At 39.1% G+C, this 21,885-nt stretch overlaps 1 protein-coding gene across 2 annotated transcripts in view; it reads right to left on the bottom strand.

Annotated features, from left to right (window-relative positions):
- eys (eyes shut homolog) overlaps positions 1-21,885 on the bottom strand; it is a 307,099-nt gene that overhangs the window by 246,762 nt on the left and 38,452 nt on the right. For both annotated transcript variants that reach the window (XM_083532265.1, XM_083532266.1), the window contains 5 exons: positions 21,572-21,694; positions 21,002-21,115; positions 18,910-19,023; positions 18,349-18,456; positions 11,970-12,167 (listed from right to left, as the gene is read on the bottom strand). In XM_083532265.1, coding sequence (XP_083388391.1) covers positions 11,970-12,167; positions 18,349-18,456; positions 18,910-19,023; positions 21,002-21,115; positions 21,572-21,694 — 657 coding nt within the window. The remainder of the gene's footprint in view (positions 1-11,969; positions 12,168-18,348; positions 18,457-18,909; positions 19,024-21,001; positions 21,116-21,571; positions 21,695-21,885) is intronic.

Consider the following 21,885-nt stretch of genomic DNA (forward strand, 5'->3'; position numbering starts at 1 on the left):
AAAGACAGGAGGTGGAGCTGGAGGTAGCAGAGCTGAAGATGTTGAGGTTTTCGTTGGGAGTGACGAGGATGGACAAGATTAGAAATGAGTTTATTAGAGGGACAGCACATGTAGGATGTTTTGGTGACAAGGTGAGGGAGGCGAGATTGAGATGGTTTGGACATGTGCAGAGAAGGGACATGAATTATATTGGTAGAAAAATGCTGAAGATGGAGCCACCAGGTAGGAGGAAAAGAGGAAGGCCAAGGAGGAGGTTCATGGATGTGGTGAGGGAAGACATGCAGGTAGTTGGTGTAAAAAAGGCAGATATAGAGGACAGGGTGGTATGGAGACGGATGATCCGCTGTGGCGACCCCTAATGGGAGCAGCCGAAAGAAGAAGAAGAAGAAGTTTGTTAGTTCGATCCCCGGTCAGGGAACCAACCCCAGCCATTATGGTTGCACAAGCCAGTGCACTCTTAGTGCCGGTCCCAAGCCCGGATAAATGGGGAGGGTTGCGTTAGGAAGGGCATCCAGCGTAAAAACTTGTGCCAAATCAAACATGCGGATCATGAATACGGATGATCCGCTGTGGCGACCCCTAATGGGAGAAGCCGAAATAAAGTAGTTTCAGTTAGTTTGACACCCCGTAGCCTCAGATTCAGGTTCTGCACTAAGAGGATTTAAATAAAACGTGGTCTTCTACTGTTATAAGTGCAAGAAATTTTTCTTACTCCAGACTCGAAAGAGAAACCAGTCTTCATCCTTAACACTAAATGTCCATGAATTACAGTTCCATCATTGTTAAGGTTCTTGAGTTGTTTATGTGATATCATCCCTAGTTCCACAGCGTGGCCTGAAATTGCAGAGAACTCCATCCAGAGGTAAGGCGACAGGATGAATCAACATGTTTACCTCGATAACATTCACTGTTTTATTTAACTAGTCAGACCTTTAATCTCTCTAATCATGAAGGTATTTTGCCTGTAAAACTGTCACTTACTCTTTTTTGTTGTTTTTTTGCAGCAGCAGCATTGTGGATGGGCTCTGAGTAAACTCTGTGCATGAAAATCCCAGCCCATCTGCTCTCTACAATCATTGGGATCACGTGTTTGACTTATTCAGATGTTTGATTACCTACAGCTTAGGGGTGGGCGATACAAGCTAAAATGCATATCATGATATTTTCCATTGTCCAGAAAATATATACATAAGCTAATATTGTGATAAGAAGAGGAAAAAAAATTGGAAACTTATATACCGTAATTTCCGGACTATTAAGCACACCCATATATAAGCTGCACCAACTGAATTTTTTATTTTTATTTTCAACATATAAATATTTTGAACATAAATAAGCTGCACCTGTCTATAAGCCTACACTGCCCGTATTACTGCATGTGTGCAAGACCGAGGAATATGTCCTTATTATTTCTTGATGCTCCTTTCTAAGTTTCTTTGACTAACCCGTAACGCTGTTGCCAAGAATAATAAAAAAGCACGAGTTTTGGAAACTCTCTGTGCTTATATGATTTCTGTTGCAACGTGGGAAAAAAGTAGCGACTTATAGTCCGAAAAATACGGCAACTGGCAAAATGCAGCGTTACTGATTTCGTAAACTCTTGCCCGACAAAGCTGTGCCAAGCAAGTTTGACAAATATTTACGTCTAGGAAACCAGAGTTTGAATCAACTTTGTGCAACCTTCTTTCTCCACAGTTTGAATGGGTACCATGTCCTTCGCTGTGTATTGTGTTATTGCGCTTATGTCTTTCCAACCTTTTGCTCATGTTGTCAGAGTACAGGCAGCGAATGAAGATTTTTTTTCAACTGCTGAGCAGTGATCGTCTTTGGGAATATCTCTTGCATCATTTGGGTGTATTCTTCATATTCCCAGACATGCATGGTTTTCAAGAGGTTAATTTGCTGGTGTTTCCACCAATGGCCACAACAACATGGCGACAACATTTATCGAATTAATCGTTGGCCGATGTCGGTGATTTCTTTCCTCATTCACTTTTTCAGTGCATGTTCTTAAATCTTACGGCAAACTGCAGTTGCCTGTAAATGCTTGTTTATTGGTTTTGTGTTTATCTTTAGGTGGTTTGTGCTCTATTAATATTTACTGTTACAATGTTCTCTGTGTTTGATTACTCATGCCTGTGTAGTGAGGAGAGGACAGAAAGTTTAATGTTCAGCCTCAACGCGATCAACATTGGCAGTGTTGCAAAAAGTGCCAAATTGAAAAGAAAACAACATAAATGCACGATTTAAATTCAGATGTAGAAGGCAAAGGTATCCAATAAGGGAGTAAAAGTACATGTATTAGTTTTCGGTAGAGGGCGTTCATAGCCAACCTGCCACTCTTGGGCCCTTGAGCAAGGCCCCTAACCCTCTGTGCTCCAGGGGCGCCGTATCATGCTCGACCCTGCGCTCTGAACCTAGCTTCTGAGCAAGCTGGGATATGCGAATAACGAATTTCACTGTGCTGTAATGTATATGTGACAATATAATGTAATGTATGTGTGACAAATAAAAACTATTCTATTCTATTGCGCTTTAATGCACGTGTAAACAAATGCAATCCTTGTTTTACGTGCGGAACATTGTTAAAATCATCGACATATCAAACGGTATTGTTTTCGGGAAACACGATTTTGTATTGGGCATGTGCGAAAAACCGGTGCAGCTTCCAGTCATCTTCAAACTGTTGATGTTCATTTCTAAAAATGTTGGCACTATAGACGAGATTCCTATCGTCACCACCCTCCATGGCTTCACCCTCCCACCACAATGCTCCACTTTAACACCATACAAATCATTTGCAATCTTGTATAAAAAGGTAAAACACATTTAAAAATCATTGCAAAATTGCTTGAATTGAAGTATATAAACACATACTGGTGCCTGGCCCCCACATACTGGTGCCTGGCCCCCACATACTGGTGCCTGGCCCCCACATTACTGGTGCCTGGCCCCCACATTACTGGTGCCTGGCCCCCACATACTGGTGCCTGGCCCCCACATACTGGTGCCTGGCCCCCACATACTGGTGCCTGGCCCCCAGCTGGTTGCACCCTAGACAACCTGTCTTTGCATGAAAATGGTGCTGATGTTCACAAATGCTAATAATAAAAAACAACTTTAATTAAAAAAATAAAAATAAAAAAAACAAGCAATTTCACGTTTTGCATTTCTTTCCCCTAACTGTTCCAAAATTACTGTGACTTAACCATGTCCGTGACGTTCCGAACCGTAAATTGTGTACCATTCCACCCCTAGAATCCATGCCATAAAAAATGCATATCAACTTAATACTAGTAGTCACTTTATAGCACCCAAACCTACTACAACTCTTCACATGTATTAGCATCATCTTATACACTGAACTTTTTTTCAACGGTCAGTTCTCGGAAGTTAATTTGTTGGAAGCAGAAACAACAGGCGAAGGTCTAAGTGGCTTTGCCCAAAGTGGGTCAGAGCATATCCTAAATGACAAGATCATGGGGTTTTTCCAATACGTAGTGGTTAGTACCTACCAAAATTGGTTAAGAAATGGTAGCTGGTAAACTGTTAAAGGGTCAAGCCCACCCTTCCATTGCTTTCCGAAGTATGTAAAAAGTGCTGCTGTAGCACAAATTGCTGGCTCTGGCAGAAACATGTCAGAACACCATCACAGATTGTTTGGTAGATGTTGCATAGCTGCAGACTGAATTCCCATGTTGACCCCTGGACAACACCAAAGTACATAAAAGGGCAGCAGAACTGATGCATCAATGAAAGATGGTCTGATGAATCATGTTTCCGTTTACATTATGTGGTTGTGAGAATAACAGTGTTTTACTAAGATCAATTGTTCTACTTGGTCCTGCCATTGTTGGAAACCAAGTACGACTCCTAAAAGCAATAACCTGAGCAGTGGCCACTTTTCCCTGGTTTAAAAAAAAAACAAAAAAAACAGTATAATGTTATGCAATTCAATACGGTACACACTTCTGTTTCTTGTTCCAGACAGACAGCAAATCATACATTTTTTTAAGTTACTTCTTCTATGCATGACCCCTTTCACACAGGCTTTTTTAGTGCAGAAAAAAAGATGAAATAAACCCTTTGCTGTTCTGTATCCAGGAAAATGCAGCTCTACCTCTGCCAATTTAATCTCTATTTTATGTTTTAAAATACTCTGGTAAAAAAAAAATAAAAATAGGTTGGTTTTAAAGTTGAAGTACTGACTACACTTTATTACTCAAGTTAAAGTAAAGAATTTTGGGCTCTGATGTGTACTTAAGTAAAAAGCCATTACTACTACCTGTTTTAGTGGCATGCTGGTAACTGGACCTTACATTGTATTAATATGTTAATAAATTGTAATCTAATGGATGTATTCAGGCTGAACATCCACCATATAGAACACCAGCGGAGAAAAGATGATCAGGAATGTTGTCTTCTGTCTTGCTCATTGTTCTCTTTGTAAAGTAGTCTACATCTGTGGTGTGTGAGAGACAGGAAATTATACACCAGTGGATTGAAAAAGCCGTGCAATGACAGGAAATTGTTTGATGAGCTGAAAACGATGCGCGATGAAAAGAAAAAATATTGATCATGTCACCAAATAGATTCAATCCGAAGTAACAAGTCTGGTTTGAAAATGTAAGTAGAAAGTATAGATATTTGTGTAAAAAAATTTAATTAGTGATGGTGAAAAAATTTGAAAGTCTGAAAAATAAATATTACTAAGTATAAGTACTGATACCAGAAAAATCCACTTGAGTACAGCAACAAACTATTTGTACTTTCATTACTTTCCATCTCTGGTGTTGTGATAGGTCATATTCACGTAGCAGCAGCAATGCTGAGAGAACGCACTTGAAAGACATAATAAAATACATAATAAAAGCGCATCAACTTTTTCTACCGACACAAAAACGTCAAAAACTATAGATTTTAATACAAATAGTTAAAAACTTGTATCGTAACTTTTTTTCATTTATGAATCACATCGTTCCGAATCCCTGAATCTTAACATCCCAAATCTAGACACATTGGCAGTGACATATCTAACAAAGTAAGAACTTTTCTCCATAAATAACACACAGCAAGAAAGATAAACACAGGGTTAGGGACTACACTTCTTGTGTCTGCCTGCTAAACATGGTCATGTCCTTCTCTTTAAAGATAAGACAAAAAGATACCTAATGATTAGACGACTTGATCAAGACTCCATGCTCTGGTCAAAGGTAGGTCAGAGGCAGGAAAGATAAGACTGTCACTACAGAAAATGGGACAAACTCTGGGATTACAGAACCAAACATTTATTTTCTTTTAAAAACTCATTCTGATTGTATTTTTTCCAGTAAGATGCTGTTTGTTTGTGAGAAAACAAACCGATCATAAATATGTAATTCTCATTCGCGAAGACACTCACCAGCTAGGTTATGTATGGAGACAAATGCATCGTTAAAGCAAGCTCGGCAGCACTCAATTAGAAAAGGCAGGAATCTTCTTAAGCTTCGGTATAAAATCTGGAAACTCGCACGTTATATTGTTGGGTATTGGATTTACATGGATTTTCTCTGATTATCTACTTTTGAATGTTTTTTGCACCATCATCCGACTGACCCAACGTTGCAAGATGGAAATTTATTAAAAAAACGTGGGCCTTCAGTGTAAATTCCACAGCAGAATAGAGTGCAGTGAATCATAAGACATTGTTCATGGCGCCTGGATGAAATGAGTTGACTTGACCGAGGCCACGGACGACTCGCACTACAATCTCCAATCAATAAAGAGTTCTACCAACACATAGTGCCATACAGATTAGTCATACAGATTAGAAGCAAATTATTTCTTATCTTGATGATGACTCTACAGAAGTCCTAAAAGGCCATGCATTTTAATATTTGTTTATTTCGTTTTCTCATGAAAAGTTTTCTCAAGTTAGTTTTTTCATTATTGTCACAATTTTCCCGTAATCAACATTAGCTGTTTTCTCAGCATAACATTCTTTTGAGAGAAAATAACAGGAAAAATAAAACAGACACCATAGACCGCTGATCCAGTTCGGCCGGCAGCGAGACCACAGCGCCAGTGCCGAGACCGTAAACAAAGGAGGGGAAGCGAGGCGGCATTAGGGCTAGTCTAAACCCGCATCAATCATCTTTTCCAAGCATCTTCCTTGCTAATGCACAGTCTCTTGTGAACAAAATGGATGAACTGCTGGCTCTGGGTAACATCACACAAGCGGCTGAAAAAAATGTAATGTCATGATTTTTAAGAAAACATGGCTCAACGACAACATTCCCAGCAGCGCCTTTAGGCTTGAGGGTCGCAGTGTTTTCTGATCGGACAGGATAACGGTGGACTCAGGTAAGCACAGGGGTGGAGGTCTGTGCATTTATGTTAACAAATCATGGTGCATGGATGAAAGTTGTTGCTTTGCCAGAAGCTAACACTAAACTAGCTATGGAGGAACTGCACGCAACTATCAGCAAACAATCATCTGCACATCCCGAAGGAGCCGTCATCGTTGCTCGAGATTTCAACCACTCCAACCTGAGATCTGCACTACAAAATTGTAATCACAATATCTCCTGTTCTACCAGAGGGGACAACACACTGGATCAGGTATACACAAACATACCTGGGGCATACACAGCCATTCCCCTCCCCCACTTGGGTCAGTCTGATCACCTCTCTTTGTTCATACTACCCAAATACACACCACTGAATAAATGACTGAAACCAGCTGTGAGGACAGTAAAGATATGGCCAGAAGGAGCCATTTCTTCTGTACAGCAAAAGATTTAGAATACTGACTGGACATTTACACATCTTCCATTTTGGAACATGTGCATTGACAATGTCAACACTGGCAAACACGTGAAATGCTTTCCTAAAAAGAAGCAATGGATGAACTCTGAGGTCCGTCTCCTGTTGCAAGAGATGCTTCTTTTAAATCTGGAACTGCAGAGGACTACAATAGAGCCAGTTCCAACTTGAAAATGGGTATTAAAAGGGCCAAGCTCACATTCAAATTCCACAAAGAAGTGCACTTCCACATCTCTGACTCCAGACGCATCCAGACCATCAAAGACTACAAACCGACACCACGAGCTCAACCAACCAGCAGTGCGTTCTTACTGGACGAACTCAATCACATTTTTGCTCGTTTTGATCAAGGCATAGGGCATTTCACCTCAACCGCTGACTCTTCTACTATCCACAGTTCACTTTCACTCTTAACAACGAACGTTGTTTCAGCTGGCAGCTGGCCTGGACGGCATACCAAGACGTGTTCTAAGAGCATGAGCTGGACAACTGGCACAGGTTTTTACAGACATTTTCACTGGCCCAAGCCACGGTTCCTACATGCCTGAGGACTACAACCATCATACCAGTGCCTAAGCCCTCATCTGCCGAATGCCTGAATGGCTTTCGCCCAGTTGCACTCACCCCTATTGTTATGAAGTGCTTTGAGAAACTGGTTCTAAATCACTTAACTTATGGGCCTACCATCTACACTGGACCCACACCAGTGTAAGTGGTACACTGACCTGTACCTGTGATACTAAACAGTTTGACAGATTGTGCAGTTTCCACAGCTCTTTATTCAGCCTTCACCCACCTGGATAAAAACAACACTTACATTAGAATGCCGTTCATTGATTTTAGCTCTGCATTAAATACACTAAGCTCAGTGACCCAGCTATCTGCACCTCCACTTGTATTTGGATTCCGGATTTTCTCACCAACAGACCATAATCTGTTAGGTTGGGCAAAGAGGTATCCTCATCCTTCATTTTGAACCCTGGCATCCCGCAGGGCTGTGTTCTGAGTCCACTACTCTACTCTCTGTTCACCCCATGACAATGCTTCTCTGCATAACTCCAACATCATTACCAAGTATGCAGATAACACCACCGTGGTCTGCCAGATCAGCAACAATGACAAATTGGCCTACAGGGCCATCAACAACCCGACCCTTAAGCCACGAAGACTAAAAAGCTCATCGTGGACTTTAGGAAATCCTCATCACTCCAGAGGGTGGTGCGTTCAGCTGAACGTACTATCCACACCGAGCTCCCTAACCTGCAGGACATCTACAGCACGCGGTGCCGGACCAGAGCTAGGAAGATTATGAAGGACCTCAGCCATCCCAACAATGGACTCTTTTCTTTGTTGCGTTCAGGGAAACGCTTCCGCTCCCTGAAAGCCAAAACAGAGAGAACGAGGAGGAGCTTCTTCCCGCAGGCCATTCGGAGGTTACCAGGAAACACCCAGGATCTAAAATCTGGATCAAAAATCTGGTTACTCTCTCTCGCCATCATCACACTTCTGCATATATTTTTATTTTTTTCTCGCACTACAACACTTTAAATCCTGGACAGTCAATTTAACTGTGGACTTGCACGGCACAGTGCACTTTATACCACACCATACCGCACACGTTCACTTTAAAGACAATCACATCAACCACCTTATGTGATAACTGTTTACTGTACATAAGCATACCCTGTATCATAAGTATACCCTGTACCATAAGCATACCCTGTATATACAATTCTCCTATTTTTCATATATATATATATATATATATATATATATATATATATATATATCTTGATCTTTATATATTTTATATTTTACATAGTTTATTGGTTTTATTTATCTGCCTTCTTTTTCCCTCGTTTTATTTCTTCCCCCACCCTATTCCCTCATGCCGGCCAGTCGTATAAAGCATTTCACTGCATGTCCGTACTCTGTATGTATGTGTATGTGACGAATAAAATTTGATTTGATTTGCCTTAACCACTGAGCTCCCACCTCCCACAGTCTACACCATTAGATCACTGTATAAAACATTGTATATAACCTGTACAATTATACATACATATTACATTGTATTTTTTATACTCTTTATTCTCTTCATTGTGCCATACATATATCTGCACTACTATTTTATTAATGTGTATCTATATATACACACACCTTACTGCACATCCTGCCTAATAATTCACATCCATGTTCAGTATATTATATATATATTGGACTTGTTCTTGTGCTTTACAACAGTGTCTACACATTTTTCACTGCCATAGCCTTTAATATTTATTTACTGTACATTTGTTTACATATATATTACATGCTGTTAATATACTACATATTTATCTGCACTTGTCTATTTGCACTTCTGGTAGATGCCAAACTGCATTTCGTTGCTGTGACAAATTTCTTTCCATCCATTCATCCATCCATCCATGTATATGCTTCTAGGGTTTATCATGAAGTATGCACCGGCCTCTGAAATCTCCATCAAAGTTACTAATTTCCCACAGGAAATATACACTTTATCTCTGCATTAAGAGCAATAGAGGGGGGGTGTCCCACAGAAGAACCTGACAAAAAAAGAGAAATAAAGAAACAGTAGGCTTAAGATACTAGCTTATCATGAGGTTTGCTTTTATTGTTTTATGGTTATTGAAATGGTAATGGCAATAAGGCCTGTTTTTATAATTAACTGTTTTGACATTGTGAGAAAACATGTTTTTATGTTGAGATCAAGTTTATTTCTATTGCGCTTTTCACAACGGACATTGTCTCAAAGCAGCTTTAAAGGATTTAAGAATGAATGTGAGCAATGTATATATACCTCTGATGAGCAGCCATGGTGACTTGGCAAGGAAAAACTCCCTTAGATGTTATGAGGTAGAAACCTTGAGGGGAACCCATCTTCTTTCGGGTGATATCAAGAGTGCGATTATAAATCTTAAAAACAATACAAAACACCCGAGATTGAGAACCACCATGAGCACCGAAGTGTGTGATTATGGGTAATGTCCTTTCTATAGTCTTATACAGTCATTTGAAGTTATGGAACCAACCATTTTTGAGACGATCATAGAGAATTTTTAGAGAATTTTTCTAAGACAACTGTTTTGATGTCAGAAGAAAAGAGATTTTTACATTTAGATCATGAGGAAAAAAATCATGCGGGAAAAAAAAAAAATAATAATTATATATATATATATATATATATATGGTTCAGCTCTTTGCACAAACACTGAGTGACACAAACTGCTTGTTAATATAACCAGTGTAGATGGTCATCAGGTTTGCCATATTCGCTCATCCCCGAACAATCACGCTGCAGATTCCCAACCAAATTATTCTCCATCCACTCCAGACATGTTGCGCTTTTTAACCATTTATTTTTACAGTGAATGTTCTGGAACATCCACAGGCCAAGTGTGTTCCTGTTATCACTTATACTATAGCGTAGAGTTGTTCCCTCATCCAGGTTTTTCATAGTTTCTTGCATTTTGTCAATTTAGTGAGAAATCAGGAATGGCAAAGTCGTCTATCTTGAAGATTTTGGCAGAGAGGTGTACGTACCAACTGTTAGAAAGCACTGATACCCGAGACTCTTTTCATAAAAAAAAAAAAAAAAAAAAAAAAAAAAGCAAGCTTCATCAAATATACAGAATTTTTTTTTTTTACTTTTACAAAAGTAGAAATTTTTTTAATGTTCCGCCCTGTGAATACGCTGTTACCATAGAAACTGCAACATATTAGCATAGGTGCATGACCATATACCTATTTTTTAAATGACAATGATGCCATTATAGAAATCCAATTAGTACTATCTAGATAATCAGGTATAAAAATGTAGTCCAATTATAGAACGGTATGTAATACCAGCAGCATGACGTGACTCGTGTTGAACGTTATCCAATTTTACTGTTAATTTGCGCAGAAAATTATGTAATGTACCATATGGTGGAAATAACAATCAGGTTTGTGTCTCCAAACTACAAACAACATTTTGGCATGTTTTACACTTTCATAACAGCAGCCAAATGGTTCAAAGCCTTCGCCCAGGCATAATGCAGAGTGCCAGCTACGAAGCGAAAGCTTTCCACAAATCTGTTAACATAACATGCAGTTTTCCAGCTCCACCTCCTGTCTTTTACTCAATGCCACTGTCTCTATACAACATCGCAAGGCTCGCCACAGTTCTATAAACTTTCCCTTTCACTCTCGCAGATACTCTTCTATCACAAATCACTCCTGCCATTACTCTTCTCCAGCCACTCCACTCTTTTCTTCACTTCTCTAAAACACTCTCCATTACTCCATTCTGTCTTACTCCTACTGACTTTCATTCCCCTTCTCTCCAGCACGTACCTCCACCTCTTCAGGATCTTCTCAACCTGCTTCCTACTCTCACCACAAATCACAATATCATCCACAAAACATTGCAGTCCACGGAGACTCCTGTTCGACTTCGTCCGTCAACCTGTCCATCACCACTGCAAACAAGAAAGGGCTCAGAGCCGATCCTTGATGCAGTCCAACCTCCAAATTAAACCAGCCTGGCGTTCCTAGAGAACACTTAACTGCTGTCACAGTGTCGTCATACATGTCCTGCAGCACTCTCACATACTTCTCAGACACACCTGACTTCCTTATACAATACCACAACTCATCTCGACATTCTGTCGTACACTTTCTCTAAATCCACAAACACACAATGCAACTTCTTCTGACCTTCTTCATCAACATTCTCTAAGTAAATATTGCATCTGAAGTGCTCTTCCTCAACATGAAACCATACTGCTGCTTACAGATGGTCACCCCTTCTCTCAGCCTGGCTTCCACCACTCTTTCCTATAACTTCATTATGTGACTGATCAACTTAATCCCCCTGTAGTTACCTCAGGTGTGCACATCTACCTCGTTTTTAAAGATTGGTACCAGCACACTCCTTCTCCATTCCTCAGGCATCCTCTCACCTTCCAAAATCTTGTTAAACAACCTGGTTAAAAACTCCACTGCATCTCTCCTAAACATGCTGTCATGTAAAGACTCTGTGTACAGAATGGTGCATGACAGCATTTAAAAAATTGTATGCACACTTTGGTGGAGGATTCAGAAAAATTAAATTTTTTTATATATATAACTGAGGTGACTGGGGACCATAAGATTGTGTGTACCGTCATAGCAGAAGCCGTGGACGCAAGGGTTAGAGTCGCACTCATCAACGTTGAGCTCGCAGCGAGGGCCGGTGAAGCCTCGGAGGCAGTGACAGTGAAATCCCAAAGGGAAGCGCTCCAAGTCGGCTTCTTCCACACACTTAGCTCCGTTCTCACATGGATTACTTGCTTCACAAGGCAGGAGCTCGCAGTGTATCCCTAGAGGTAAGAACAGTCAAAGATGGTTTTGAATATGAATATAACGTCGACATTCAAAACTTTCAAGCAAATACTGGACCAAGTTCAATTTTGCTAGAAGAAACTAAGTCCAGGCCCTTAGTTATATATATATATATATATATATATATATATATATATATATATATATATATATATATATATATATATATATATATATATATATATTTATTTTAATGAAATGGTAAACATACTTTTTATATTGAATCTTTTAAAGAGAGAAAAAGAATGAACTTGTTGCAAAAAGGAGAAGGTTTCCAGAGCAAAAACACTATAAAAGGACATCTGTATGCGAAGGCCACAAAATGCGATTTCTTAATTCAAACAAAATAACACATTGTTACAAAAAAAAAAAAAAAAAAAAAAAACTTTAGAAGTCTCTTTCAATACAGATTTTAACATCCACAGATTCTCTCAATAAACATTTAAACCTCCACAGACTCCCTCAGTAGTTTTAAGTTTTATTTGTCATATGTACAGATGTTAGTGACAGTTTGTACAGTGAAATTCTTAAGTTAACTAAGTTAACTTAACTACAGCAAATATTAAATATTAAACATTTAACAGAAAAAAAACAAACGAAGAAAAAGGAGAGAGAAAACTAATAATAATGAGGTAAAAGAAAGTTGGATGAAAAAATATGGAAGGATATCAAGAAGAATGTATATGTTCGGTGTGCAAAAAATACAAAAGATATGTAGTGTGTAAGGAAGTTGCAATAGTACTGAGTGCAACAGTATTTAGAGTTCTGAGAATGAAGAATTGTGGAGTTCCAGTATGTTAAACAGATATGCATGCGAATATGTATGAAATGTAACAGTGTCAGTTAGTAGTTGTGGTTTGCAGTGAGACTGCATTACAGTTCGTTGATAATTCTGATAGCCTGAGGGTAAGTTGCCTGATGGCAGTTTGTTGAACAGGTTGCGTGCTCAATGACTGAGATCGGCTTTGATTTTTTTTGATGACCTGCAAGGTTGGGAGTTTATTTCCAATAATGAGTTTTGCTGTTCTTACGACTCTCTATGGATCTAGGACTGTGCAGCTGCCATACCACACGGTCACGTATCGTCTGTGGATGTTTACAATTAGAATATCCACACTCTCTCTCATCACAGTGTCAAATAGTCACAGACTCCCTCAGTAGAGATTAAAACCTCAACACACTCCATTGAACAGATTAAAGCCACCACAGACTCTCTCAGTGGAGATAAAAACCGCCACAACTCCCACAGAGCAGATTAAAACCTCCTCAGACTCCATTAGTACAGAATAAAACCACCACAGACACTTCTTTAGTACAAAATGAAACCACCACAGACACTTTCTCTGTACAGATTAAAACCACCACAGACACCTTCTCAGTACAGATTAAAACCACCAGACACTACTTTAGAGCAGATCCAAACCTCCACAGACTCCCTCAGTACAGATTAAAACATTCACAGACACTTCCTCAGTAGATATTAAAACCTTCATACTCCTTTAGTACAGATTTCAACCTCAGTACAGACTTTCTCAGTACAGATTAAAACCTCCACAGACACATCTTCAGTACAGATTAAAACATCCACAGACTCCCTCAGAGCAGATTCAAACCACCAAAGACTCCCTCAGTACAGATTAAAACATCCACAAACAATTCCTCAGTACAGATTAAAACATCCACAGACTCCCTTAGAGCAGATTCAAACCACCAGACTCCCTCAGTACAGATTAAAACATCCACAGACTCCCTCAGAGCAGATTCAAACACCAGACTCCCTCAGTACAGATTAAAACAGCCACAGACTCCCTAAAAACAGTCAAATATTCACAGACTCCCTCTGTACAGATTAAAACCACCAGACACTCCCTTAGAGCAGATTAAAACATTCACAGACTCCTTCAGTACAAATTAAAACATTCACAGACTCCTTCAGAGCAGATTAGAACATTCACAGACTCCTTCAGAGCAGATTAAAACATTCACAGACTCCTTCAGTGCAGATTAAAACATTCACAGACTCCTTCAGTGCAGATTAAAACATTTACAGACTCCTTCAGAACAGATTAAAACATTCACAGAGTCCTTCAGAGCAGATTAAAACATTCACAGACTCCTCCAGAGCAGATTAAAACATTCACAGACTCCTTCAGAGCAGATTAAAACATTCACAGACTCCTTCAGAGCAGATTAAAACATTCACAGACTCCTTCAGAGCAGATTAAAACATTCACAGACTCCTTCAGAGCAGATTAAAACATTCACAGACTCCTTCAGAGCAGATTAAAACATTCACAGACTCCTTCAGAGCAGATTAAAACATTCACAGACTCCTTCAGAGCAGATTAAAACATTCACAGAGTCCTTCAGAGCAGATTAAAACATTCACAGACTCCTTCAGAGCAGATTAAAACATTCACAGACTCCTTCAGAGCAGATTAAAACATTCACAGACTCATTCAGAGCAGATTAAAACCTCCTAAGACTCCCTCTGTACAGAATAAAACAGCCACAGACTCCCTAAAAACAGTCAAATATTTACACACTCCCACAGTACAGATTAGAACAGGGGTCTCCAATCTTTTCCAGAAAGGGCCGGTGTGGGTGCAGGTTTTTATTCCAACCAAGCGAGTCCACACCAAATTCTACCTGTTCAAATCTAATGATCGTCATTGTAAATGACTATCAGGTGTGACCATTGATTGGTTGGAATGAAAACCTGCACCCACACTGGCCCTTTCTGGAAAAGATGGGAGACCCCTGGATTAGAATATCCAGACACTTCAATACAGATCAAGATATACACAGACTCTCTCAGTAAAATAAAAGTTGCCATATTAAATGCTTATAGTAATTGTACTGTATAGTAGACCATATTGTATAGTTAATGCCAGAGATTTTTTTTTTATTGCTTTACTTACCATTCATTTTTTTTTCTTTTATTCAGATCGTCACCAGATTCCAGTTAATTATATTTATATGCTTACAAACGATGCTGTGCAACAAAATTGGAAACTCCTTAACTACCTGGCTATGAACCAACTGTAAGATCCATGGCTCAATTGGATAGATGACTGTAAACTCCTACAGGACGGAGCCACAATAAGATGGGAAGGACGAGCTTTTCAGGAAAGCGGCGCCAAATACAGGGAAGGCCGTAGCCAGCAATAATGCTCAAGCAGTCTGTGACATTTAATCAATGCAACAATTGGTATTAAGAAGAGCACTGTGTGCCAAGAAAACATTTACCACATCATTACAGCCCCCGGAAGCAGTCTGAACCCCTGGTTGCATCTTATCGTTATTCTCCATCTTCCATTTTTTTATTGAAAAGATAAAAAAGGTTATATGTTAATATTCGTATAATTTATTTAACATACACTTCTGCACACACTTATTATAACTTTTTTATTCCTATTACTTCAATCTCCTTTTTTTTTTTTTTTACTGCTAAACACTTTAATTTTTTATATTTGCTGTATTTTGCCTGCAGCCTTAAGAATTCCATTGTACAAACTGTCTCACACATGTACATATGAAAAATAAAACCTCAAACAAGGAAAAACTGAAATTCATGAAACCAGGTGTCTTTGCTTTCTTCTTCTTTTTTTTCGGAAATAACCAAACTGAAGCCTGGTGTGGTCTTTTTTTTTTGCTGCAGTCCACCCACTTCAAGGTTCAACTTATTCGGTGTTCAAAGACTCCCTCTTCTCACACCACTCTTGCAACACATGGATATTAGATTTTACAGATATGTTGTTTATCCTGCCATCTTTGAACCAGCCTGACTACACTCCACCGATCTTGTTTTTCAAACAACAAATTTTTGTCCCGATGTCATGATGGACTCGTAATAATGACAGAAAGGTCTGAAATACATATGAGGGGGCATCAAAAGGTTTCGAGACCAATGGTGTAACTGGTCCTATTCTGACCATGTGTGTTACCACATATGCGATTTCATCATAGACCAAGAATAAGAAGAACAAGGAGCAAAAGTGCAAAAGATATCTACACGAGTTCAAGCACAGTATGGCCGAGATGCTTAGCTGCAGTAAGACATTTCAATGGTGTAAACATTTCAAAGATGCCTGTAGTGACATTCCTGGTCTTGGTGTTTCCCTGATGATGAATTGAAGCAAGCTGTTCTAGAATGGTTCATTTGAGTATACACTCAAATGAAACTCAAATGTTTGACCCTCCCCCCTGCTAAAATAAATAGAGGAGAAACAGGGGTAAGAATCATCCAAATTGAAAATCAAAATTACTTTGTAAGTCATGGTTATCCAACGATTCTGCACAGTGACACTAACTTTCATACAACAATAAGGACACTTAATAATCCATATCCTTCTCTTCCTGTCACCCTCTTCTCTCTCTCTCTCTCTCTCTCTCTCTCTCTCGGTCGAGTTAAACATGCTCCTGAGGCTCCAGTGACCACTGCTCCTGCCCCCCTCCCCTCAGTGGATCTTCCCACTTCGTCCAGGCCTGCCTCTGGAGAGTGTTCTCTTCGACTGGAGGCCACTCTGTGCAGCTCGGGACGGTTTCTCATCAACACCTTGGGTGGTTCCATGAAATTCCGGAGTAAGAACGGGCGCTTTGACGATGGATTGGACTGTAGTTAATGTCAACAGTCTGCTACACTGACTCAGGAATACAGTTCGCTTCTGATCATCATAACTGTACCCCACAACATCGTATATCTGCTTCAAATGGACATTCGGTGCAACCCATATGAGGATGGGTTCCCTCTTGAGTCTGGTTCCTCTCAAGGTTTCTTCCTTATGCCATCTCGGGGAGATTTTCCTTGCCACAGTTGCTCATCAGGGACAAACGAACTTACAAAGAACATATTTACTTTTAATCGCCACATTATCTGTGTAAAGCTGCTTTGAGACAATGTTCATTGTTAAAAGCGCTGTACAAATAAAAATGAATTGAATTGAATTTTCTGGAAAATTCAAACCCAATCATGTTTTTGATATTTAACGCTAAATCTCAAGCTCTGAAATTTCAAATTTCATACTTTGAGCTTATTAGCTTATCAGACCAAACCTAAATGATATGGCAATATAACGTAAGCGCCAATGGGGTCGAAATTTATAGAGTCATAAAGTTTGCTTTTATATCAAAACCCTGCCAGTAACAATAACGAGATGGCGCAATGACAAAATACTGAACACAAAGGAATTTTTGCCTGCTCACAGTGACAAGTGCCCAAATGGCATTTGTAATTACACAATCATGCCTTTTATTAGAGAAATATTATTCGATTTTTTTATATATATATATATAAAGGAAATGTCTCATTCACCAGTCATTCGAATTGGCGTGCGCAAACTAGTGATCTGGAAATTGGTCGAAATTGATATAATACACAAGAACCAAGAAAGGGCCACATGTATGAAACAAGTAGAAACGAATACAATTACGTTCACAGGCCTTCATTGCCCCAGAGGGTAAATTGCTGTTATTAACATGAGCTGGCATGTAGTCCATTAACCAGAGTATCAATTTGTTCAATTAAAATGATACACACATACACACACGTTCTAGGGTGGAGTCTGAAGTTTCCATGAAGGTTACTGAGAAAAAGATGCACTTAATAAAATGTAGTTAATGGAGCAATAAATAAATAAATACAATCAAGAATTAAGTCTAAATAAATGTAGATCCAGCGCTCAAAAATATGAACACAAGCCAAAAGCCACCCGTCTGACCCCTGCAATCAATCCAGCTAACGACACCAATCAGTAGGAGTGGGGCTTTATGATGAACCATATTTAAGACCTATCTTTTCCTGTGCAATTTTTTATTTATTTATTTACCATCCAGTACATCACCTCCTCAAACATGTCTTTTTTTTGTGCTTCCCCAAGACTTAAAAGGACACAATAGGGCTTGAAATCAGAAACATCAGCCTGGGTTATTTAATGCACTGCTTCTTGTTTGTGCTTAACCCCAGTGCGTTCAGAAAACAAAGATGTTCCAATGTGGCAGATGGGTTTAGGCAGGCAAAGTTAAAAAAAAGAAAAAAAAAAAAAAAAGAAAAAAAAAAAAAAAAAAAAAAAAAAAAAAAAAAACTTTCTGAAGTTAATTAACCTTGCTGCTTTTTTTTGTCCACTGCTTCTTTACCTTCCTCTATTCTCTGCTTATTACCTTTAAATGGATCCACACATTGGCACTGGTAATTATCAGGCTGGTCTCGGCAAGCATTCTCACAAGGAGAAGAGCTGCACTCGTCAATATCCACCTCGCACTTGGGTCCTTTGAGAAGGGAAAACAGACACAGGCAAACAAAACACAAATACACAAACGGGATGATTGTCATTACCGTCCTTCTTTTATCAAAAATATTCTTTCAAAGCAGACGCACAGGAAAAAACTGTTGATTTACATGAACGTGGCTTGAAATTGAATAAAATTTCCCCAAAAGAGGCTTTTAACCAGTGTTCGAATTGAATGAAGCTGGGGGGGTCCACATAAAAAAAGTGCAAAATTTAAATTTTCTAAAGGTTTTGGGTTACATAGGGGGGGGGGGGTTTGGGTTACATGGGGGTGGGCCCACAGGTTTGCAGGTGTTTTTAGTTGATTGGCATGTCACCATATTCTAATTTGTTGAAACAAAGACTTAAAGTAATTCAGTATGTGTTCATTAAATCCAACTTTTCCATGACATTCAAATTTATTGAGATGCACCTGTATTTGTTTGACACATACCCATGAAGCCAATAGGGCAAATGCATACAAAGCCGTTGTTAAGATCCAGACACGTCCCTTCATGCTGGCACGGAGACGAGAGGCATTCGTTGATGTCAATTTCACATAAAGTGCCTGGAGAAGATGCAAAAAAAAAAAAGTCACACCAGTCGAAGGTTTGAGGAAAACAGCATTCCTAACAATTATACAGCAAAAGTTGAGCAGGCTGCAGATCCGAATTCAAGATCCATGAGTCCGTTTTGAAATTTAATTCCCCACCTCCTGCTTGAACACAAGCTAAATCAGATGAACGTTCGGTTAGCCAGGTGGTTACTCAAATGTGGACAGTCAAACAAAGCACAATTTCTAATGAAATTGTATTGAACAGAACAATAAATAAGAGAAGAAAGACACGAGTTCCGTTCAAGAACCATGAAGAAGGCTTGGGTCTGCTACAATGGCTAAAAACTTCAAATGCTATAAATATTTTTGCACTCGTGTTTTGCGATGAACAGCTTATAACCTCAAACAAGGAACTTATAATGATTGAATATTCAGATGCCCACCAAATGATGATGGGTTTCCTATTGAGTCTGGTTCCTCTCAATGTTTCAGTTTAATCCAATTTTCTTTGTCTAGCACTTAGAACATTAGACATCATTCCGAATCAGATTTACAGAAAGAAATGGATTACAAATATAAACTTTCCATTCAAATTTGTGCCTATTTATGGTTTATCATTGGTAGAGAAAAACTCCCTAAGACGGCATGAGGAAAAAACCTTGAGAGGAAATAAGCTCAAAACGAAACCCGCCCTCATCTTCAACCCCGAATGTCCATTCATTACAGTTAAATCACTGTTAAGGTTATCAATTGTTAACATCGTCTTGTCTCAAGGATGGATTTGGACTGTAATTAACATCAACAATCTACTACACTGGCTCAGGATCACTGGTTGTATTTGAGCACCAAACACTGCATACCGGTAATGATAGAACTGTAAAGAATTGACATTCAGGATGGGTTCCCTTTTGAGTCTGATTTCTCTAACCATTTTTTTTTTTATTATTTCCTTTTCTTTTGTATTTATACACTGATATATACTTGTATTATGTCTCTATTTTTTTTTATATATATTTGCACATTTTTTTTTTTTTGCTGCTCTAACACAAATTTCCCCACTGTGGGACGAATAAAGGTCTCAAATATCTTATCTTAAAGGTTTTTTCCTCATGCTATCTAAGGGAGTTTTTTCTTTCCACAGTCACCACTGATTTAATCATTAGAGACAAACTTACAATTATAAGAAACAAACGTATACATTCTTTTATAAAAAAAAAAACTGCATTGAGACAAACTGCATTGAGACAATATCGTTATCGTCTTCACTCATTAGCGGATTATCTGTATTCATGATCCGCACGTTCGATTTGGCACGTTTTTACAATGAAAGCCCTTCCTAACGCAACCCTCCCCATTTATCCGGGCTTGGGACCGGCACTAAGAGGGGCTGGGGTTGGTTCCCTGACCGGGGATCGAACCCGGGCCGCAGCGCTGCATCCTAACCACTAGACCACCATGAAACCCTTCACTCATTAGGGATGAACAGTTTAATACAATGGTTCAGAACCACAGGTTAGATGAACAGCGCCCATCACTGAACAGTAAACCTCAACAATGATGGAACTGTAATGAATGGACATTCGGTGTTCAGAATGAAGACGGGATCCATTTTAAGTCTGGTTCATGAGGAAGGTTTATTCCTCATGAAGTCAGGGAGAACAACATTTATAAAAGAATGTATACAACTTAATAACCGGTTTGGCTCTGTAAAGCTGCTTTGAAACACTCTGCATTTGAGTTAATAAAAATATCATGTGCTTTTGTGTTAACAGACTTTGTGTCTTCAGAAGGTCTTAAGTAAACTGAAGACACAAGAAATTGCTCACATGAGTAGTGAAATCGTTTGATCCAACCAGATAGAAGTCCAGTTAAGTCCATGATTTAACCAAATAACCGCTCCTGGATGACTGAGAAGCTTCGCATACAAATTCTAAAGTGAAAGTTATAAAGTTGAAAGCAAATTAGGAGAAGTCATACTGTGTAGAATTACCTGAGAGTCCATCTGGACAGATGCAGCTGAAGGAGTCGAGTTTGTCCAAGCAGGAGGCTCCGTTTTGACAAGGATGACTAAGACACTCGTTTACTTCAATCTCACAGTAATTACCTGGGGCAAAATAAAGAACCGGAGCCTTTCATCAGAATGTGGACTCGATTTACAGAAAATGAGGCTTATTTGTAATTAAAGTAGCTGAATAATCAAACCATTTCCAATATACCATGACAATAAAACACTTTAGGTTTCAAAAATGAATGACATTCTAATAAATGACAGACTTTAATAACATCACGATGCTAAATATAAGGAGTAATATAATTCGGTATTTCAATTTTCCAAAGCAAGGACAATGTTTATAAATGGATAAATCATAATGTTAATAAAGTTTTATCATTAGTGTACAGTTACTCCTTCAGGCAGACTTTAGTCTTACAAGACAAAACACTTCTTAAGCTCTAAGTCAGGGGATGGATAGATTCCCCATTATAGACATTTCCCCTATAGATTGGAGGGACTAAGATAACACAGGAAAGAAACCCAGCTAATCTATAGCTGTTAAGGTACCGATAAATCCAGGTGCGCAGAAACAGCGGTAGGCGGCGATGCCGTCTTCACAGATGCTGACCGCCCCGCAAGGCTCGCTCGCACAGTCGTCGATGTCGATCTCGCAAAATCGTCCAGTTAACCCTGAAAGAATAGAAATAAATGAGGTCTAGATCTTGTAGCACGGTGTGGCTATGATTATCTGACCACACACGAACAAAAGGGCAGAAGGCTCACAAAAAAGTAGAGGTACTGATCAAAAGCACATACACCAAAAGCACAATGGACTGATGGAAATCTAAAGCTGGTTTTTGAAGCCAATTATCATTAAATCA

Source organism: Silurus aristotelis (genome assembly GCF_946808225.1).
Source record: "Silurus aristotelis genome assembly, chromosome: 27".
NCBI classification, from domain to species: domain Eukaryota; kingdom Metazoa; phylum Chordata; class Actinopteri; order Siluriformes; family Siluridae; genus Silurus; species Silurus aristotelis.